General features: G+C 49.7%; 1 protein-coding gene across 1 annotated transcript in view; it reads left to right on the forward strand.

Annotated features, from left to right (window-relative positions):
* LOC139239232 (inositol-trisphosphate 3-kinase C-like) overlaps positions 1–20,410 on the forward strand; it is an 82,544-nt gene that overhangs the window by 56,447 nt on the left and 5,687 nt on the right. Inside the window, exons 2-4 of the mRNA XM_070867918.1 lie at positions 15,791–15,890; positions 16,398–16,614; positions 19,273–19,477. Coding sequence (XP_070724019.1) covers positions 15,791–15,890; positions 16,398–16,614; positions 19,273–19,477 — 522 coding nt within the window. The remainder of the gene's footprint in view (positions 1–15,790; positions 15,891–16,397; positions 16,615–19,272; positions 19,478–20,410) is intronic.

Here is a 20,410-nt window from a genome sequence, read left to right on the forward strand (position 1 = left end):
CATCTGCACTATCCTGCGATTCCTACTCTGACTAGCACGTGGTACTGGTAGTAATCCCGAGATTACTACTTTTGAGGTCCTACTTTTTAATTTAGCTCCTAGCTCCTTAAATTCGTTTCGTAGGACCTCATCCCTTTTTTTACCTATGTCGTTGGTACCAATGTGCACCACGACAACTGGCTGTTCTCCCTCCTTTTTTAGAATGTCCTGCACCCACTCCGAGACATCCTTGACCTTTGCACCAGGGAGGCAACATACTATCCTGGAGTCTCGGTTGCGGCCGCAGAAACGCCTATCTATTCCCCTAACAATTGAATTGTTGTGTCTGTGGGTCCTGTGTATGTCCCTTGGACAGCTGCAAGTGTCCATCGGCGATGCCAGCCTGCCAGCGATACCAGGTACAAGGGAGTGCTAGCATAGTGGTTAAGTTATGGGATTAGTAATGCAGAAACCGGGATTAATAATTCAGAGACATGAGCTCAAATCCCACCACGGCAGCTGTGGAATTTAAATTCAGTTAATTAAATAAATCTGGAATAAAAATCCAGTGTCAGTAATGGTGACCATGAAACTACTGGATTGTCGGAAAAATCCATCTGGTTCACTAATGTCTTTTAGGGAAGGAAATCTGCCGTCCTTACCCGGTCTGGTCTACATGTGACTCCAGACACACAGCAATGTGGTTGATTCTTACCTGCCCTCTGAATTGGCCCAGCAAGCCACTCTGTTGTAACAAACCGCTACAAGAAACAATAAAACCGATCGGACCATCCGGCATCAACCTCCTTCATCGTCACTGGGTCAAAATCCTGGAACTCCCTCCCTAACAGCACTGTGGGAGCACCTTCACCACACGGACTGCAGCGGTTCAAGAAGGCAGCTCACCACCACCTTCTCAAGGGCAATTAGGGATGGGCAATAAATGCCGGCCTTGCCAGCGACGCCCAAATCCCAGGAACGAATAAAAAAAAAATGAATGATCCTTTATTACCAACGTAGCTCATTCTGTTCGCAGATATTGCCTCCTCAGTTGGGATGTGCTGCAGCTCCCCCAGTGCGACCGGAACGACCCTAAGGCACACGGCAACCGAAGGGCCGAGACTGTTTCCCACTCAGTCTCTGGCAGTGTTTTTTGGTGTTAAGAACATAAGAACATAAGAATTAGGAACAGGAGTAGGCCATCTAGCCCCTCGAGCCTGCTCCGCCATTCAATAAGATCATTGCTGATCTGGTCGTGGACTCAGCTCCACTTACCCGCCCTCTCCCTGTAACCCTTAATTCCCTTATTGGTTAAAAATCTATCTATCTTTGACTTGAAAACATTCAATGAGCCAGCCTCAACTGCTTCCTTGGGCAGAGAATTCCACAGATTCACAACTCTCTGGGAGAAGAAATTCTTTCTCAACTCGGTTTTAAATTGGCTCCCCCGTATTTTGAGGCTGTGCCCCCTAGTTCTAGTCTCCCCGACCAGTGGAAACAACCTCTCTGCCTCCATCTTGTCTATCCCTTTCATTATTTTAAATGTTTCGATAAGATCACCCCTCATCCTTCTGAACTCCAAGGAGTAAAGACCCAGTCTACTCAATCTATCATCATAAGTTAACCCCTTCATTTCTCGAATCAGCCTAGTGAATCGTCTCTGTACCCCTTCCAAAGCTAGTATATCCTTCCTTAAGTAAGGTGACCAAAACTGCACGCAGTACTCCAGGTGCGGCCTTACCAATACCTTATACAGTTGCAGCAACACCTCCCTGCTTTTGTACTCCATCCCTTTCGCAATGAAGGCCAACATTCCATTTGCCTTCCTGATTACTGCTGCACCTGCAAACTAACCTTTTGGGATCCAAAAGAGTTTCATGCACAAGGACCCCCAGGTCCCTCTGCACCACAGCATGTTGTAATTTCTCCCCATTCAAATAATATTCCCTTTTACTGTTTTTTTTTTTTTCCCCCAAGGTGGATGACCTCACACTTTCCGACATTGTATTCCATCTGCCAAACCTTAGCCCATTCGCTTAATCTATCCAAATCTCCTTGCAGTCTCTCTGTGTCCTCTACACAACCCGCTTTCCCACTAATCTTAGTGTCATCTGCAAATTTTGTTGCACTACACTCTGTCCCCTCCTCTAGGTCATCTATGTATATTGTAAAAAGTTGTGGTCCCAGCACTGATCCCTGTGGCACACCACTAACCACAGATTTCCAACCGGTAAAGGACCCATTTATCCCGACTCTCTGCTTTCTGTTCGCTAGCCAATTCTCTATTCATGCTAATACATTTCCTCTGACTCCGCGTACCTTTATCTTCTGCAGTAACCTTTTGTGTGGCACCTTATCGAATGCCTTTTGGAAATCTAAATACACCACATCCATCGGTACACCTCTATCCACCATGCTCGTTATATCCTCAAAGAATTCCAGTAAGTTAGTTAAACATGATTTCCCTTTCATGAATCCATGCTGCGTCTGCTTGATTGCACTATTCCGATCCAGATGTCCCGCTATTTCTTCCTTAATGATAGTTTCAAGCATTTTCCCCACTACAGATGTTAAACTAACCGGCCTATAGTTACCTGCCTTTTGTCTGCCCCCTTTTTTAAACAGAGGCGTTACATTAGCTGCTCTCCAATCCGCTGGTACCTCCCCAGAGTCCAGAGAATTTTGGTAGAATATAACAAATGCATCTGCTATAACTTCCGCCATCTCTTTTAATACCCTGGGATGCATTTCATCAGGACCAGGGGACTTGTCTACCTTCAATCCCATTAGTCTGTCCAGCATTACCTAGTGATAGTGATCATCTCAAGGTCCTCCCTTCCCACATTCCTATAACCAGCAATTTTTGGCATGGTTTTTGTGTCTTCCACTGTGAAGACGGAAGCAAAATAATTGTTTAAGGTCTCAGCCATTTCCACATTTCCCATTATTAAATCCCCCTTCTCATCTTCTAAGGGACCAACATTTACTTTAGTCACTCTTTTCCGTTTTATATATCTGTAAAAGCTTTTACTATCTGTTTTTATGTTTTGCGCAAGTTTACCTTCGTAATCTATCTTCCCTTTCTTTATTGCTTTTTTAGTCATTCTTTGATGTTGCTTAAAATCTTCCCAATCCTCTAGGTCCACACAGGAGATTAATGTGCAAAGTTAAAGCACATGGGATTGGGGGTAGTGTGCTGACGTGGATTGAGAACTGGTTGTCAGACAGGAAGCAAAGAGTAGGAGTAAATGGGTACTTTTCGGAATGGCAGGCAGTGACTAGTGGGGTACCGCAGGGTTCTGTGCTGGGGCCCCAGCTGTTTACATTGTACATTAATGATTTAGACGAGGGGATTAAATGTAGTATCTCCAAATTTGCGGATGACACTAAGTTGGGTGGCAGTGTGAGCTGCGAGGAGGATGCTATGAGGCTACAGAGTGACTTGGATAGGTTAGGTGAGTGGGCAAATGCGTGGCAGATGAAGTATAAAGTGGATAAATGTGAGGTTATCCATTTTGGTGGTAAAAACAGAGAGACAGACTATTATCTGAATGGTGACAGATTAGGAAAAGGGAAGGTGCAACGAGACCTGGGTGTCATGGTACATCAGTCATTGAAGGTTGGCATGCAGGTACAGCAGGCGGTTAAGAAAGCAAATGGCATGTTGGCCTTCATAGCGAGGGGATTTGAGTACAGGGGCAGGGAGGTGTTGCTACAGTTGTACAGGGCCTTGGTGAGGCCACACCTGGAGTATTGTGTACAGTTTTGGTCTCCTAACTTGAGGAAGGACATACTTGCTATTGAGGGAGTGCAGCGAAGATTCACCAGACTGATTCCCGGGATGGTGGGACTGACCTATCAAGAAAGACTGGATCAACTGGGCTTGTATTCACTGGAGTTCAGAAGAGTGAGAGGGGACCTCATAGAAACGTTTAAAATTCTGACGGGTTTGGACAGGTTGGATGCAGGAAGAATGTTCCCAATGTTGGGGAAGTCCAGAACCAGGGGTCACAGTCTAAGGATAAGGGGTAAGCCATTTAGGACCGAGATAAGGAGAAACTTCTTCACCCAGAGAGTGGTGAACCTGTGGAATTCTCTACCACAGGAAGTAGTTGAGGCCAATTCACTAAATATATTCAAAAGGGAGTTAGATGAAGTCCTTACTACTCGGGGGATCAAGGGGTATGGCGTGAAAGCAGGAAGTGGGTACTGAAGTTTCATGTTCAGCCATGAACTCATTGAATGGCGGTGCAGGCTAGAAGGGCTGAATGGCCTGCTCCTGCACCTATTTTCTATGTTTCTATGTTTCCCATTAACCTTGGCCACCTTATACGCATTGGTCTTTGATTTGATACTTTCCTTTATTTCCTTAGTTATCCACGGCTGGTTATCTCTCTTTCTTCTTTTCGCCCTTCTTTTTCACTTAAATACATTTTTGTTGCGCATTATGAAAGAACTCCTTAAAAGTCCTCCACTGTTCCTCAATTGTGCCACCGTTTAGTCCTTGTGTTGCGTGCACAGAGGCAAAACACACTGCACCGTAGAGCTGGTCGGAGCATAGCAACCCCCACATACTGTTACGCTCGGGTATTTCATTACCGTAAAAGCTGGTGTATGTACCGCAACTTTTGTCACCTGTGGGTCTGGAATGCATCAGGTTGACTGCCTTGTTTAATGTACTAAACTGTTTCTATTGGAAGTATCTTTCTCTCGTCTGACACGCCCACTGTAGTACTGAGGGAGCGCTGCACTGTCGGAGGTGCCGTCTTTCAGATGAGGCGTTAAACTAAGCTCCCATCTGCCCTCAAATGAACGTAAAAGATCCCATAGCACTATTTTGAAGATTAGCAGGTGTCCTGGCCAACATCACTAAAACAGATGATCTGGTCATTATGACATTGCTATTTGTGGGAGCTTGCTGTGTGCAAATTGGCTGCCGCGTTTCCCACATTACAATAGTGACTACACTTCAAAAGTACTTCATTGTTGTAAAGCTATTTGGGATGGCCTGAGCTTGTAAAGGGTGCTATATTAATGCAAGTCTGTCTTAAGCAGCGCTTTGATTTCAAAATTCTCATCCTTGTTTACAAATCCCTCCATAGCCTCGCCCCTCCCTATCTCTGTAATCTCCTCCAGCCCCACTACCCCCTCTGCCCCCCAGATGTCTGCCCTCCTCTAATTCTTCCCTCTTGAGCTGATTATAATCTCTCAACTATTGGTGACCTTGCCTTCTGTTGCCTGGGCCCCAAGCTCTGGAACTCCCTCCCTAAACCTCTCCGCCTCTCTACCTCTCTTTCCTCCTTCAAAGACGTTCCTTAAAACCTATCTCTTTGGCCAAGCTTTTGGTCACCTGCCCTAATTTCTTATGTGGCTCGGTGTCAAATTTTTGTTGTTGTCTTATAACACACCTGTGAAGTGCCTTGGGACTTTTTACTACGTCAAAGGCGCAAAATAAATACATGCTGTTGTTGCCTGTCGGGGAGGCGGGGCTGAGGGACATATTTCTGAACGCAGATCAACTGACTAAGTGAAAGAATCCTAATTCATTGTAATTAGGATGTAGAAATAGCAACTTCGTCAGTTGAAAAGCAATTATAGAAACATAGAAAATAGGTGCAGGAGTAGGCCATTCGGCTCTTCGAGCCTGTACCGCCATTCAATGAGTTCATGGCTGAACATGCAACTTCGGTACCCCATTGCTGCTTTCTCGCCATACCCCTTGATCCCCCTAGTAGTAAGGACTACATCTAACTCCTTTTTGAATATAGTTAGTGAATTGGCCTCAACAACTTTCTGTGGTAGAGAATTCCACAGGTTCACCACTCTCTGGGTGAAGAAGTTTCTCCTCATCTCGGTCCTAAATGGCTTACCCCTTATCCTTAGACTGTGACCCCTGGTTCTGGACTTCCCCAACATTGGGAACATTCTTCCTGCATTTAACCTGTCTAAACCCGTCAGAATTTTAAATGTTTCTTTGAGATTCCCTCTCATTCTTCTGAACTCCAGTGAATACAAGCCCAGTTGATCCAGTCTTTCTTGATTTGAATTGGGCACTTTATAAAGAGCAATTGTGCAAGTTCTGAGCCAAGAGAAGCTTGGCTGACTTTCTTTTGCCGGCGTGTAGTTGTTGTACAGAGTTGTGCACTGACTTGATGGGTAGTGTGTAATGGGCACTCTTGCCCGTGTTTAAGTCGGGACGGTAACTTGTACCTTGGTGCACTAAAGTTTAACCGTGAGTAGAATGACTGAATCTGTGCTGTTGAAATTTTTCTGAGCAATTGCCTGGGAGCTGCCACAGTAGCAAGCCTCACCATTCCTGCATCATAGGAACTGGAAACTGCCCATCATTTTCCTGCAAGAGATGAATCAATGGTGTTCGAGACGCACGCTCTCATTGAGCAGCAGGGACAGTTGTGGCATCTGGGAAATGACCGCAGATGTTCTCCAGACGGAAGAGCTTGGAACTCCGTGCTCTGGTCCTGTCCCGGAATTGAAATGCGGGTTAAAAAACAAAGTTAAGCAAGCCAAGGTCGCCTTCTGTCATCATTCAGTGTGAGTCAGTGTGCACGTCACTGGTGGTTCACATGTAATGAGGGGAGTGTCCGACTGACGTTCCCTGTGACCTGGGATAAAACCAAGGCTCTCCGAGAGGCTGCAGCATTAACTGAGGAGACACAACTAATACCAGTCCTGGTAACATTGGCTGACTTGTTTCTCTCCGTGTTGCCTTGTTTTCTCCTCTGTACGTTGCCTCGGTACATTCTACGCTTCAATATCTTGTGGCTAAAGCTCCCGGGATTTGAGATCTTGGAATTGTTGGAACCAGTTTCCCCTGGATCCCGTGGAGTCACGGTGAGCAGTGCGGAGTGGATTGCAGCTTTGTCATTGGTTTGTAAATCAGACTGTTGGTGTTCGGTGTTCTCGGGGGGGTCGGCGACGCTGAGAGCAGTACCATCGTCTGTTGAGCCTGGGTCAGCACGGCCGGTTAACGCTGCATCCTCCTGTACGTGTTGTGTCTGGGAGCGTCTGTCGAATTGGGGGCGGATGTTGGATCGTTTATTCTCAGACCGTGGCCACTACTGGTGAGGCCCGATTCATTGCCCGCCCCTACTGGCGCTCGGAAGGCGATGGGTCTACTTGTGCGCTGATTGTTGTACAGCCAAGTCGAGTGCTGAGACGCTTCATTGGGTGTTGAGAGGCACCCACATGCCGTGGCACTGGAGGCATCAGGTAAGGACACCGGTTCCTTTCCCTGGACGCAGCCTTGAACCAGTTGGGTTTTTGCCATCGCTTTCGTGGTCATTTTCACTGTTTCTGGTGACAGCCCATAAATAACCAGATTTTGATCACTGACGATCACAGTAAATAAAGAGAAACCGGTTCCACTGGCTGGAGGGTGGGTAACCAGAGGACACAGATTGAAGGTGATCGGCAAAAGAGCCCAAGGGGAGATGAGTGTTTTTTACGCAGCGAGTTGTTGTGATCTGGAACGTGCTGCCTGAAAGGGCGGTGGCAGCAGATTCAACAGTAGCTTTCAAAAGGAATTGGATAAATACTTGAAAAGTAAACATTTGCAGGGTTATGGGGACAGAGCAGGGGGTGTGGGGCTAATTGGAGAGCTCTTTCAGAGAGCAGGCACGATGCGCTGAATGGCGGCCTCCTGTGCGGTAAGATTCTATTAAATGTCATTTCACAACTTGCCCTGGTGGGATTTGAACTCGTGACCTCGAGCTGCTCATCCTGTCCCATGATCGCGATTCTAATGTGGCCTTTTTATATTGATAATAGGGTACTGGTACGTTCAGTGTGAAGGCAGTTCGACTCTGGTATAACTAAGGCCCATTGTTTTCTGGTCCTTTGTTCTGACGCGTTTCGCTGCACAGGATCTCAATGTCCCTGTTTGTGGCGATGTTATCGTCAAGACAGTGGGCACAGCGTGGGCAGGTCTGTCCGTGCAGCATTGCTGCAGAACTCCACAGCTGATTCCCCGAGTAGGAAGGGATGGGGGAGAGGGGGTCTCGCAGTGTTGTCCCGAGTAGTTCTGTTGAATTCTAACCCTCCACTTGCATCAGATGGTTTGCTGTGGCGGGTACAGGATCTTCCCGGTGAGTGTAAAGGGACGGGAGCGTGCTGGTCTGTCACATGCTGGAGGCAGGGCTCCAGAGAACCTCCTGTCCCTGTCGCATCTCTTTTAATTATTTCCATGTGGAATATGATCTGCCTGCATGTTGCAACCAAACAGAGTTGTGGGGCGGGCGGGGGAAGCAGCAAGGTCATCCTCAGATGTGCTCAAGCTTGCTGAAACGCCTGCTTTACATTTTCGTCCTGTCTGGTTATATTGCAGCATCAATCGTGTCCTTTCAAACATGCAGTGGGCAATTTGTGCGGCTTTGAAGGCCGCAGTGTGTTCTGGTCTCCAGACTGTCACGGCGATGGCGTCAATGGTTCTGATGCAACATCTCTGCCGTTCCTTTCTGCTCTCTGGCTTTCGTCAAGTATCTAGGAGTTCTGGAACCTCCTCCAGCCCTACAATCCTCCAGGATCTCTGCGCTCATCCGATTCAGTCTTGTCAATCCTCGATTTCCAAAGCTCCATCATTGGTGGCTGTGCCTTTGGCTGCCATGGTTCTAAGCTCTGAAATTCCATTGCTACTTCTCTCTCTCTCTTTTCTCTCGCGCGCTCTCTCTCTCTCTCTCCAAGACGCTCCTTAAAACCTGCATCTTTGACCAAGCTGTTGTAATAGGTGGCTCAGTGTCGAATTTGGTTTGATAATCGCTCCTGTGAAGCGCCTTGGGACGTTTTACTGCGTTAAAGATGCTATATAAATGCAGGTTGTTGTTGAGGACACCTCGAACTCCTGTCAGAATGCAGATTGCCGCCTGCTGAGCTTGGGATCTTATCAATCCCGTTTTAACATTATCAGCAAGTGGCTTGTCCAACATGGCTCCGTGTCGCTGTACGAACTCAGTGACCTGGCAGCGAGTGGGTTTTATCAGCTCGTCTGTTAGCATCGCTTCTGAAGGCCTTTCTAAATCCATGTACCTGGTCACAGCTGTGTCGATTGAAAATAAACCCTAGTGAGCGAGGGCGCGCGTGTGTGTGTGAGCGAGGGGGGGGGGGCGCGAGTAAGCAAGGTGAGTGTATGTGTGAGCGAACAATGTGTGTGTGTGTGTCTTTCTGTCTGAGTGTGAGTATGTGCGTGTGGTTTCTGCCAGATTTGCTGCAACTTAAAGCTGCCTATTGCAAAAAAAGTTGAACCACAGAAACCACAAATGGGCTGTAATGGAAAAAATGTGTCATCGCTGAGTTCAGGCAAGCTGCAGCAAGGCTGAACCAGCACTCAGACTGTTTAGGGCAGGGTGATAACAATAAGGGATTACACGATGTAGGCTGATGTGCCCTGCTCCCCCCATGTGCAGCCTATGCCCACCGTTCAGCCCGCCGAATTGTACAGCACCTTGGTTTAAGGGTTTTTTTCCCCCTCATTTTATTTCCCCCCGCAATGTTGCGCTTTAAGGCGGCAAATCCCTGCCATTTAAAAGTGCCCCAGTGGCGGCTCCGCATGAGCGGGGAGTATTGTAGTGCCCCAATGCCACAGGACAGAAAGGCCATTCGACCCATGTTACCTCATTTCCAGTAAACCTCAGAATCTTTCTCCCGCTTGTCCCAATTCTATCTGAATATCCTCAAATGTTTCCAGGGTTTTCCCTCCATTGCTCGATATGAAGTCCATTCCACTTGTTCACTTGGATAGCAATGAGGGGCAACAACCCGGACTAATTTCTCTCTCTCTCCTTCACTCCCCTCTCTTCTCTCCCTCCCCCCCGCTCTCGACCTCTCTCTCTTCTCTTTCCCCCCCCCCCCAGCTCTCGACTTCTCTCTCTTCTTCTCCCCCTCCCCCTCTCTCTCTCTCTCTCTCTCTCTTCCCTCTTCTCCCCCCCTCGACCTCTCTCCCCTCCCCCTTTCAACCTCTCTCTTTCCCCCTCCCCCCGGCCTGGTTTTAATTGCTCCACCATTGGCAGTTGTATTTTCAGCTATCGAGGCCCGTCTGGAATTCCTTCCCTAAACCGCTACTCCGCACGACAGCTCTCTCCTCCTTCAAGACGTTCCTTTGATTAAGCTTTTGGTCACCTGCCCTAATATCATCTTATGTGACTCGGTGTCAAATTCTGTTTGATAATGCTGCTGTGAGGTGCCTTGGGGGATTTCACTCTGTTAAAGGCACTGTTGGGATGATCTTGGCTGTGTGGCTGAGCTACAAAGATTCTCTCAACTGGGGTACCAGGGGAGCAGTAACTCCCCGACTCAGTGCCTGGTTGGAGCAAGGCGGTCCAGCGTGAGAGCGGTTCATCAGAGGGAGGAAGTTGCTTCCCGTGATGCTGATCCAGCCCAGTACCGCCCAGCCCAAGAATGCTGCACTGATCAAGATGTTCCAGTTCACTGCTTATCATAACACAACGGAGCAGTCCCGAATCTTAAAAACCCTTTGTCTTGTGCACGAAACATTCCTTCTGTTCTACGCAGTGGCCCCGATAGAACTGCTGCAATCAGAAGTGTATTCAATGAAAAATGCGGTGTGTTGGGTCCCAGCAGCAGAGGACATCAAGGGGCTGGTCTCCAGCCACACGTGTAGAGGTGGCAGTGTTCGTGTACAGGCCTGCACTTGATAGTGCCTTAAGCTCGAAACATCCGAAAGTGCTTCACACATTGATCGACTGTGAAAAGCGATGACTTATTCAGCCAAAGGCCTGTGAACGAACCACTGGAGCCGGTGTTTAACGGTGTGAGCTAGTCAATGACTGAGCCTGTGGACCCCCTGCCGCTGTGTCTTGTCCACTGCCAGATGTTGAGCACAAGCGGGACTGGGCTCACCAGCTGGTTAACACCGGAAAGCATGGCTGCCAAGAATCCTCAGTACCTCACCCAGCAACAACTTGTATTTGCAATAGCGCCTTTAATGTAGTAAAACGACCCAAGCAACTGTTCCCGTTAAGCTGCGTGGCCGCGCAGCAGGCTGGAGGTCCCGTGCATGCTGCTCAACGGCTTTAGAATAAAGGGGGGCCGTGCACCCAAAACAAAATTCGCAGGAGCACTGGTCCCAAGTTGCTTCACAGGAATGTTATCAAATACAACTTGACACCGAAGCACAGAGATATTTGGACAGGTAACCAAAAGATTTCTCCAAGGTAGGTTTTAAGGAGTGGCTTAAAGGAGGAGGAGAGGTTTCGGGAGGAAATTCCAGAGCTTGGGGCCCAGGCAGCTGAACGTATGGCCGACAATGGCCAATCTTCACATACGATTTCAAACGGTGATTTATTCACTCTCTGGCACCCCAGCCGAGCCCAGTCCTTTGCTCGTCCAATGCCCACACGGGTCCCTGGATAACGAAGGGGAGCGGGACCCCCTGAGCTGGGAACAAACGCTCAGCGAGGCATTGGTTTATTCTGCTCAGCCAGCAGGAATTCTACCGAATTTACCAGAATGACTGAGGAGATGGCGGAGGGGATTAATAAAGGCAGTGAATGTCGCGAACCTGGATTGTTCAGTCATTGGCTGAGGTGCAGCAAGAGCTGTTTGTTGATGAAGTCTAAGAGACACGGTATTCCAGAAGGTGGCAGCAGTAATAGAAGCTGGTCAGAAGACCCAACACAGAGTGGTGGTTAATGGGTGTTTTTTACCTGAAATTTGCTGGTCCCTTAGGACCAGGAACAATGTTAGGACTATAACTCGTTTCAGTTTATGTCAGTAATCTGGACTTGGATATAGGGGGGAGCAATATTAATAGGTACAGATGGGACAAAATTAGTGGGGTTAACTGAGGGGTGGGGGAACTAAGTAACGAGGACGGTATAGACTGGTCAGTCGATTGCTTCGATAGAATCAGAGAAATTTACAGCACCGAAGGAGGCCATTCGGCCCATTATGTCCGCACCGGCCAACCAAGAGCTATCCAGCCTTATCCCACTTTCCAGCTCTTGGGTCCGTAGCCCTGTAGGTTATGGCACTTCAAGTGCACATCCAAGTACTTTTTAACTGCAATGAGGGTTTCTACCTCTACTACTCTTTCAGGCAGTGAATTCCAGACCCCCACCACCCTCTGGGTAAAGAAATTTCCCTCAAATCCCCACTAAACCGCCTACCAATTACTTTAAATCTATACCCCCCCCCTGGTTGTTGACCCACTGCTAAGGGAAATAGGTCCATCCTATCCACTCTATCTAGGCCCCTCCATAATTTTATACACTCTCCCTCAGCCTCCTCTGTTCCAAAGAAAATAACCCCAGCCTATCCAATCGTTCCTTATAGCTAAAATTCTCCAGTCCAGGCAACATCCTCGTGAATCTCCTCTGTACCCTCTCTAGTTCAATCACATCTTTCCTGTCTGAGGTGACCAGAACTGCATGCAGTACTCCAGCTCTTGTATTCTATGCCTTGACTAATAATGCCGCCTTATCTACCTGGCCTGCCACCTTCAGGACTCTGTGGACATGCACTCCAAGGTCCCTTTATTCCTCTACACTTCTGAGTGTCCTACCACAATTCCATAGATGGAATTTATTGCAGAGGGATGTGTGAGCGTGTGTGTCCATACTGGTGTGTGAGGGGACAGACATATTAGGTGGGTGTGAGGGGGGGCCGGCCATGCTGGGTGGGTGTGAGGGGGGCCGGCCACGCTGGGTGGGTGTGAGGGCGGCTGGGCCACGCTGGGTGGTCGCACGCGAGACTGCACTCATTATTTGGAGCACAAGGGGAACCAAGCTGGCAGAAGCCAGCGTCCCCATGACGAGCAGACACAGCGTTGTGCCCAGCAGTGTTTGGGTGAGTAGATGCCAGTGGAATGCTGTGGTGCTGGGATGACATGCTTGTGCACTATTCAGGCAGGGTTTGCAGCGCACATTAGTGGTAGTTACCGGGACTGGAACGCAGGCGGTTACACAACAAACACTTCCTCCATGGCAGCCTGTACTGAGGAGGCCCACTCCCTTGAGGAAAGCTGCCTATGCCTGGGGTTACAGTAGTGAGGTTGCTGTATGACTAAGAAATTGTGCGGTTTGTGTGTTTTATCTGTGGCATTAGAAGTAGCCGGAAGTTTAAGTTAATTCTAAACAAAAAGGGAATGCTGCTATTCTCTTGTAGATCTTGGCTGTAAGCTTTTTTTTTAAAAAACAGTTGAAATATTTCCAGGCTGCAAACATTGTTCAGTCGCCGCTGGCAATGAATGATGGTGAGGCCACCGGTCAGAGCTCCTGGTCTTCCCCGCTATTTGTGTGGCTCTGGTTTGTAATCTCTCTCTTTTTCAACTGAATATCGAAGGGACTTTGAACTATCATTCTCTAAATTACTAGTCTAGTAAACATGATCACTACACTATCGCTAGGTCAACTGGGTTAAGGTCTCGGCAAAGTCCGAGGTAGATGGTGCAGTGTGGAGAAGGGAAAGAGGCTACGGGGCAGTGTTTGGAGAAAGATAGACTTGCATTTCTACAGCGCCTTTCTTGGCCTCAGGACGTCCTAAAGCACTTAATAGCCAACGAAGTACGTTGAAGTAATGTCGGAAACGCGGAAACCAATTTGCGCACAGCAAGCTCCCACAAACAGCAATGTGATAATGACCTGGTCATCTGTTTTAGTGATGTTGATTGAGGGAATACATTTTGGCCAGGACACCAGGTGAACTCCCCTGCTCTTTGAAATAGTGGCATAGAATATTTTATGTCCACCTGAGAGCGCAGACGGGACCTCGGTTTATCGTCTCATCTAAAAGACGCCACCTCTGATAGTGCAGCACTCTAGAGTGTCAGCCTAGATTTTTGTGCTCTAGTCTCTGGAGTGGAGTTTGAGAGAGACTGCAGGGCAGTGTTTGGAGTTTGAGCAGAGAGAGAGAGACTGTAGGGCAGTGTTTAGTGTTTGAAAAAAATTCGGAGGAGCATTGACCTCGGTGGGAACTGTTCTCGCTCGCGATTATGGCTGATCTGATTAACAGTCCAAGCTTTTTACAAAGACTGTAAATCTAATTCTTGTTTTCAAAATCTCCATGGCCTCTTTCCCCTCCTTATTTCTGTAATTTCCACCAGCCCCACAATCACTTGAGAACTCTGCTCCACCAATTCATGTCTCTTGTGCACCCGGATTTCCATCGGTCCACCACTGACGGCCGTGCCTTCAACTGTCTCGGCCCTGAACTCTCGGATTCCCTCCCTGGACCTCTCCGTCTCTCTACCTCTCTCCCTCCTTTTGAAATGCTCACGAACAGAGTGTTTTTGAATAGAAATATGTGGTTGAGGTGTGGGACAGGGAAGGGGGGGTGTCGCTGGTTGAGGTGTGGGATGGGGAGGGGAGGGTCACTGGTTGAGGTGTGTGGAGGGGGGGTCACTGGTTGAGGTGTGTGGGGGGGGGGTCACTGGTTGAGGTGTGTGTGTGTGGGGGGGGTCACTGGTTGAGGTGTGTGGGGGGGGTGGTGTCACTGGTTGAGGTGTGGGGGGGGTGGTGTCACTGGTTGAGGTGTGTGGGGGGGGTCACTGGTTGAGGTGTGTGGGGGTGTCACTGGTTGAGGTGTGTGGGGGGGGGGGTCACTGGTTGAGGTGTGTGTGGGGGGGTCACTGGTTGAGGTGTGTGGGGGGGGGTCACTGGTTGAGGTGTGTGGGGGGGGGATCACTGGTTGAGGTGGGGGGTGGTCACTGGTTGAGGTGTTGGGGGGGGTGGTGTCACTGGTTGAGGTGTGTGTGTGGGGGGGGTCACTGGTTGAGGTGTGTGGGGGGGTGGTCACTGGTTGAGGTGTGTGGGGGGGGTTCACTGGTTGAGTTGTGTGTGGGGGCGTCACTGGTTGAGGGGTGGGGGGGTTCACTGGTTGAGGTGTGTAGGGGGGTGGTCACTGGTTGAGGTGTGTGCGGGGGGGTCACTGGTTGAGGGGTGGGGGGGGGTTCACTGGTTGAGGTGTGTGGGGGGGGTCACTGGTTGAGGGGTAGGTGGGGTTCACTGGTTGAGGTGTGTGGGGGGGGTGTCACTGGTTGAGTTGTGTGGGGGGGGTGTCACTGGTTGAGTTGTGTGTGGGGGCGTCACTGGTTGAGGGGTGGGGGGGTTCACTGGTTGAGGTGTGTAGGGGGGTGGTCACTGGTTGAGGTGTGTGCGGGGGGTCACTGGTTGAGGGGTGGGGGGGGTTCACTGGTTGAGGTGTGTGGGGGGGGTCACTGGTTGAGGGGTAGGGGGGGTTCACTGGTTGAGGTGTGTGGGGGGGGTGTCACTGGTTGAGTTGTGTGTGGGGGCGTCACTGGTTGAGGGGTGGGGGGGGTTCACTGGTTGAGGTGTGTAGGGGGGTGGTCACTGGTTGAGGTATGTGCGGGGGGTTCACTGGTTGAGGTGTGTGGGGGGGGGTCACTGGTTGAGGGATAGGGGGGGTTCACTGGTTGAGGTGTGTGGGGGGGGGGGTCACTGGTTGAGGTGTGGGGGTGGGGGTCGTCACTGGTTGAGGTGTGTGTGGGGGGGGTCACTAGTTGAGGTGTGTGTGTGGGGGGGGTCACTGGTTGAGGTGTGGGGGGGGTGTTCACTGGTTGAGGTGTGTGGGGGGGGGTCACTGGTTGAGGGGTAGGGGGGGTTCACTGGTTGAGGTGTGTGCGGGGGGTCACTGGTTGAGGGGTGGGGGGGGGTTCACTGGTTGAGGTGTGTGGGGGGGGTCACTGGTTGAGGGGTAGGGGGGGGTTCACTGGTTGAGGTGTGTGGGGGGGGGGGGTCACTGGTTGAGGTGTGGGGGGGGGGGGAGGGAGAGATCTCTGCAGTGGTTTTGTATTTTTGTTAAATGGACCTTTCTTTTCCAGAACAAATCGTGGAAGAAGCTGAAAACCATGGTGCACTGGTCCCCGTTCGTCGTCTCCTTCAAGAAGCGCTATCCATGGGTGCAGTTAGCGGGACACGCAGGTAACCCTTTGCAGCCAATTACTACAACACTATTGTAATGTGGGAAACGCGGCAGCTAATCTGCGCACAGCAAACTCCCACAAAAAGCAATGTGATAACTAGATAATCTATGTTTATGTTGATTGAGCGATAAATATTGGCCAGGACAATGGGGATAACTCCCCTGCTCCTCTTCGAAATAGTGCCATGGGATCTTTTACATCCACCAGAGGACAGACAGGGCCTCGGTTTAGTGTCTCACCTGAAAGACGGCACCTCCGACAGTGCAGCACTCCCTCAGTACTGCACTGGAGTGTCAGCCTAGATTTTTGTGCTCGAGTCTCTGCAAAGGGACTTGAACCCACAACCTTCTGACTCCGAGGCGATGGACACTGGTTTAGTTGTATTTCACTGACTGGTGTTGGGGAGGCGGGGGAGGCACAGTAAAAGACTGTGGAGCGGGAGTGCAGGATTGTGAATGGTGGAACGCCTTGCGATGGTGCTCACTAAGCGGCCTGTTTCTTTCAGGTAACTTCAAAGCGGGAGATTTTGGGAAGATCCTAAAGAAATACTGTGAGTGCGAGCATCAGTGCCTGGAGTCCCTGATGAAGGATGCCGTGCTGCGTCCCTATGTGCCGGGCTATTATGGTGTGGTGGACAAGGATGGAGACAGCTACAACCAGATGGACGACCTGTTGTCAGAGTTTGACTCCCCCTCAATCATGGACTGTAAGATGGGGGTGAGGTAAGTTGGTCTGTTAACGCTACTAGTGGACCTTGGAAAAAGGGGGCGCTGTGCCTGTTACTCCTCACTGCTTCCCTCTGTAACCTCCTCAGCTCTACAACCCTCCGCAGTCTCTGCACTCCTCCAATTCTGGACTCCTGAGCATCCCCGATTTTCATCCCCCGACCATTGGCGGCCATGCCTTCAGCTGCCTGGGACCCTAAGCTCTGGAATTCCCTCCCTAGACCTCTCCACCCTGTATCTCTCTCTTTCCCCTTTAAGATGCTCCTTAAAACCTACCTCTTTGACCAAGCTTTTGGTCACCTGTTCCGAACAGGACTGTGTCAAATTTTGTCTGATAATCCCTCCTGTGAAGTGCTTTAGGGACATTTTTACTACGTTGCAGGTGCTATATAAATACAGGTTGCTGCGCCTCAGAATTTAACACCACAGGGCCTCTATCCTGGAGCTTGTGTAGTTGCCAGTTAAGTTTGTAATATTTGTCAGCCATCCAGAGCAGTTGCTGATCTCCGGCCAAGACCTCCCCATTTGTTCGAATGCCCTTGGGTTAGAGAGAGGGGACACTCAGCCACTATCCAGTGCTGCTTGACGGAGGGCGAGGACCAATGTTGCCTTTAATTTCTTCTGGCTGCACGGCCCCTTTAAGTGGTTGCGTGGCCCATTGAAAATATCGCACGAGCGGTTTTTCACCATTTAATAGCCGGTGAGCCAGCTGCACAGCAGTGCAGCTTAAAGGAGACATTCGCAAGGACTAGATGCGATTGCTCCCTGTGGCCGAATAGCCAGTCAACACTCACTATCTAGGTTAACACCATTTGGGGTGTGGTACAGTTGGGTGTTTGGTGCTGGAGGGACCGCTGCCCCAGTGAGAGCAACTTTCGGAGAGGACTTTACCCTCTCGAAATACTAACTCCCGTTTGCCTTCTCTTCTACCTCTCCTTCCGCCCCCCCCCAGTACTCCATTGTTCCAGCCTTGGTAATATCCGACAAATTGTGCTGGAAAACCTGTGGGGAGCGCACGATACCGGGTGCGAAGGTGCTCGTGACAGCACCAAGCCACATTTCTGAACCGGCCTAGTACAGGGCTGCAAAACCCGCACGCTGGTTGTGAGCACCAGACCAGAATGCAAATGTGTGGTTTGCAAAGCACCTTCAAACTTTCCACTCAGCCTGCATTTAAAGGCGCGGCACTGAGCGCTCTCTAAACGTAGTCATTAGTAACTTGTCCATGTTCTGTCCTGAATCCAAACGCTCAGTGCGTGAGGTGCAGGGAGTGGTGCTGTTGGCTGGAGCTGCAACTGCACGTCCTTTGTTACATACCTGGGTGTGTGATTTCCCACATCCTTCCTGACCCCTCTCTCTCTCTCTCTCTCTCTCTCTTTGTGCTGTGTTTACCCACATATTAACACTATGTTCCATAACAAGCCCATCACAAACAATTCCTTTGTAGCAGTCAGGAATATTTTAGCTGTGAAAAAGCTTTAATTAAATCCAACACTCCTTGCAAGCCAGCCCCTCACTAATGGCCCATTACTCGTCCCTCCTCCCTTTCCCCCCCCTTCCTCCTATCGATTCTTGCTGGAGTTTGGTTCCATGGTCACTGATCACCCCCCTCGTCCCGGGTCGAGTGGCCACTCTTTGTTTGAGAACATTTGCAGAGGGTTGAAATGTTCTCGCGGCTTGACCCTGTTTTCCGAGGTTGATATCTCCTACATCCCTCATCACCAGCCTCTCTGGGGGGGGGGGGGGGGGGTCCGGTCCACTCTGTACGCACACTCCAACCCATCCAGCGTGATCTCCAGCGGCAAACACAGGTCCGTGTCCCTGGACCTCGCTGACCCCCACTGTCTCCCTGACTCACGCCTCTCCACTCTCCAATCCTTCGACACCTCCTCTGACCTTTGTGGCCTCTCTCCGCTCATCGTGGCGAAGCAGTTAGCTGCCTGCTCCCTAATTTTCCCTCCCCGATGCTCTTTGAAAGAAAGACTTGCATTTATATAGCGCCTTTCACAACCACCGTACTTTTTGAAGTGTAGTCACTGTTGTAATGTAACTTTGCCTTAGTGTTGCTCTCCCCATTTTTTTCCAAAACCTCCACATTCTTGACTATGTATCCTCTTGATCATCTCACCTAATTCTGGTTGCTGCTCCACGCCCATCCCCAGTTACAACCTGAGGGGGTTCAGCATGTTGGAGGCCGTGTAGCTGTCACATCTGCAACAACGACATTCATTTATATAGTGATTTTAAAAGGAAAACTCCCCAAGGCGCTTCACAGGAGCGTTATCAGGCACAGCTTGACACAGATCCACATGAGATGTTAGGACAGGTGATCAAAAGCTTGGTCAAGGAAGGTCTTGAAGGAGGAGAGCGGCGGAGAGGGTTTAGGGAGGGAATTCCAACACTTAGGGCCTGGATGGCTGAAGGCATGTCCGCCGTTAGCGGAGCGAAGAAAATTGGAATTGCTCAAGAGGCCGGAATTGGAGGAGCGCTGAGACCCTGGAGGGTTGATGGGCTGGAGGAGGTTTCAGAGATGGGGAGGGCGCGAGGCCATGGAGGATGGTGCAGTAACTGTCTCTGCGAATCACGGTTGACGTTTTCACTGCCTGCTTAGTCCTTTATATTTTTCTGACACTGATTGCAAATTTCCTTTTGAAGGACCTACCTCGAGGAGGAGTTGACCAAGGCTCGCGAGAAGCCCAAGCTGCGGAAAGACATGTACGAGAAGATGATCGCGGTAGATCCAAACGCGCCCACGCCGGAGGAGCACGAGCAGGCGGCCGTTTTGAAGCCACGTTACATGCAGTGGCGGGAGACTCTCAGTTCGACTGCAACATTAGGGTTCAGGATAGAAGGCATCAGGGTGAGTGACGAGCCGTACTTCTCAGTCAACAGTCCACACTGACAATAACCGATCATAGGAACAGGAGCAGGCCATTCAGCCCCTCGAGACTGTTCCACCATTCAATGAGATCATGGCTTATCTGCGACCTAACTGCATATACATAAGAAATAGGAGCAGGAGTAGGCCATTCGGCCCCTCGAGCTGCTCCGCCATTTAATACAATCATGGCTGATCCGATCCTGGACTCTGGTCCACTTCCCTGCCCTCTCCCCATAACCCCTTATTCACTTATCGGTTAAGAATCTGTTTATCTCTGTCTTAAATTTATTCAATGTCCCAGCTTCCACAGCTCTGAGGCAGCAAATTCCACAGATTTACAACCCTCTGAGAGAAGAAGTTCCTCCTCATCTCAGTTTTAAATGGGCGGCCCCTTATCCTAGTTCGAGTCTCCCCTTTCCCCTCCTCCCCCCATCACCTTTGAGTAACAAAAATCTATCAATCTCCAATTTAAAATTAACACGTGACCCAGCATCAATTGCCATTTACAGAAGAGAGTTCCAAACTTCTAACACCCTTTGGGTGTAGAAGTGTTTTCAAATTTCACTCCTGAAAGGTCTGGCTCTAATTTTTAGACTATACCCCTTAGTCCTAGACTCCCCAACCAGCGGAAATAGTTTTTCTCTCTCTACCCAATCAGCGATGTTCCCTGTAACTTTTATTGGGTGCGCGGCCCATTCAGAACAGAACGTGCTCGCGGTTTTGCTCGTTTGGAAGCCAGTGAGCCAGCTGTGTGGGATTTCCAGAGCGCTGCGCAGCTTCACGGGACCATTGTCTATTTGTTCTCAATATCTTGAAAACTTCAATCAAATCACCCCTTCATCTTCTGCATTTTAGGGAGTAAAAAGATAACAAAGACTTGCATTTATATAGTACAACCCTAGTTGAATACGA

This window comes from Pristiophorus japonicus, chromosome 26 (genome assembly GCF_044704955.1).
Source record: "Pristiophorus japonicus isolate sPriJap1 chromosome 26, sPriJap1.hap1, whole genome shotgun sequence".
NCBI classification, from domain to species: Eukaryota; Metazoa; Chordata; class Chondrichthyes; family Pristiophoridae; genus Pristiophorus; species Pristiophorus japonicus.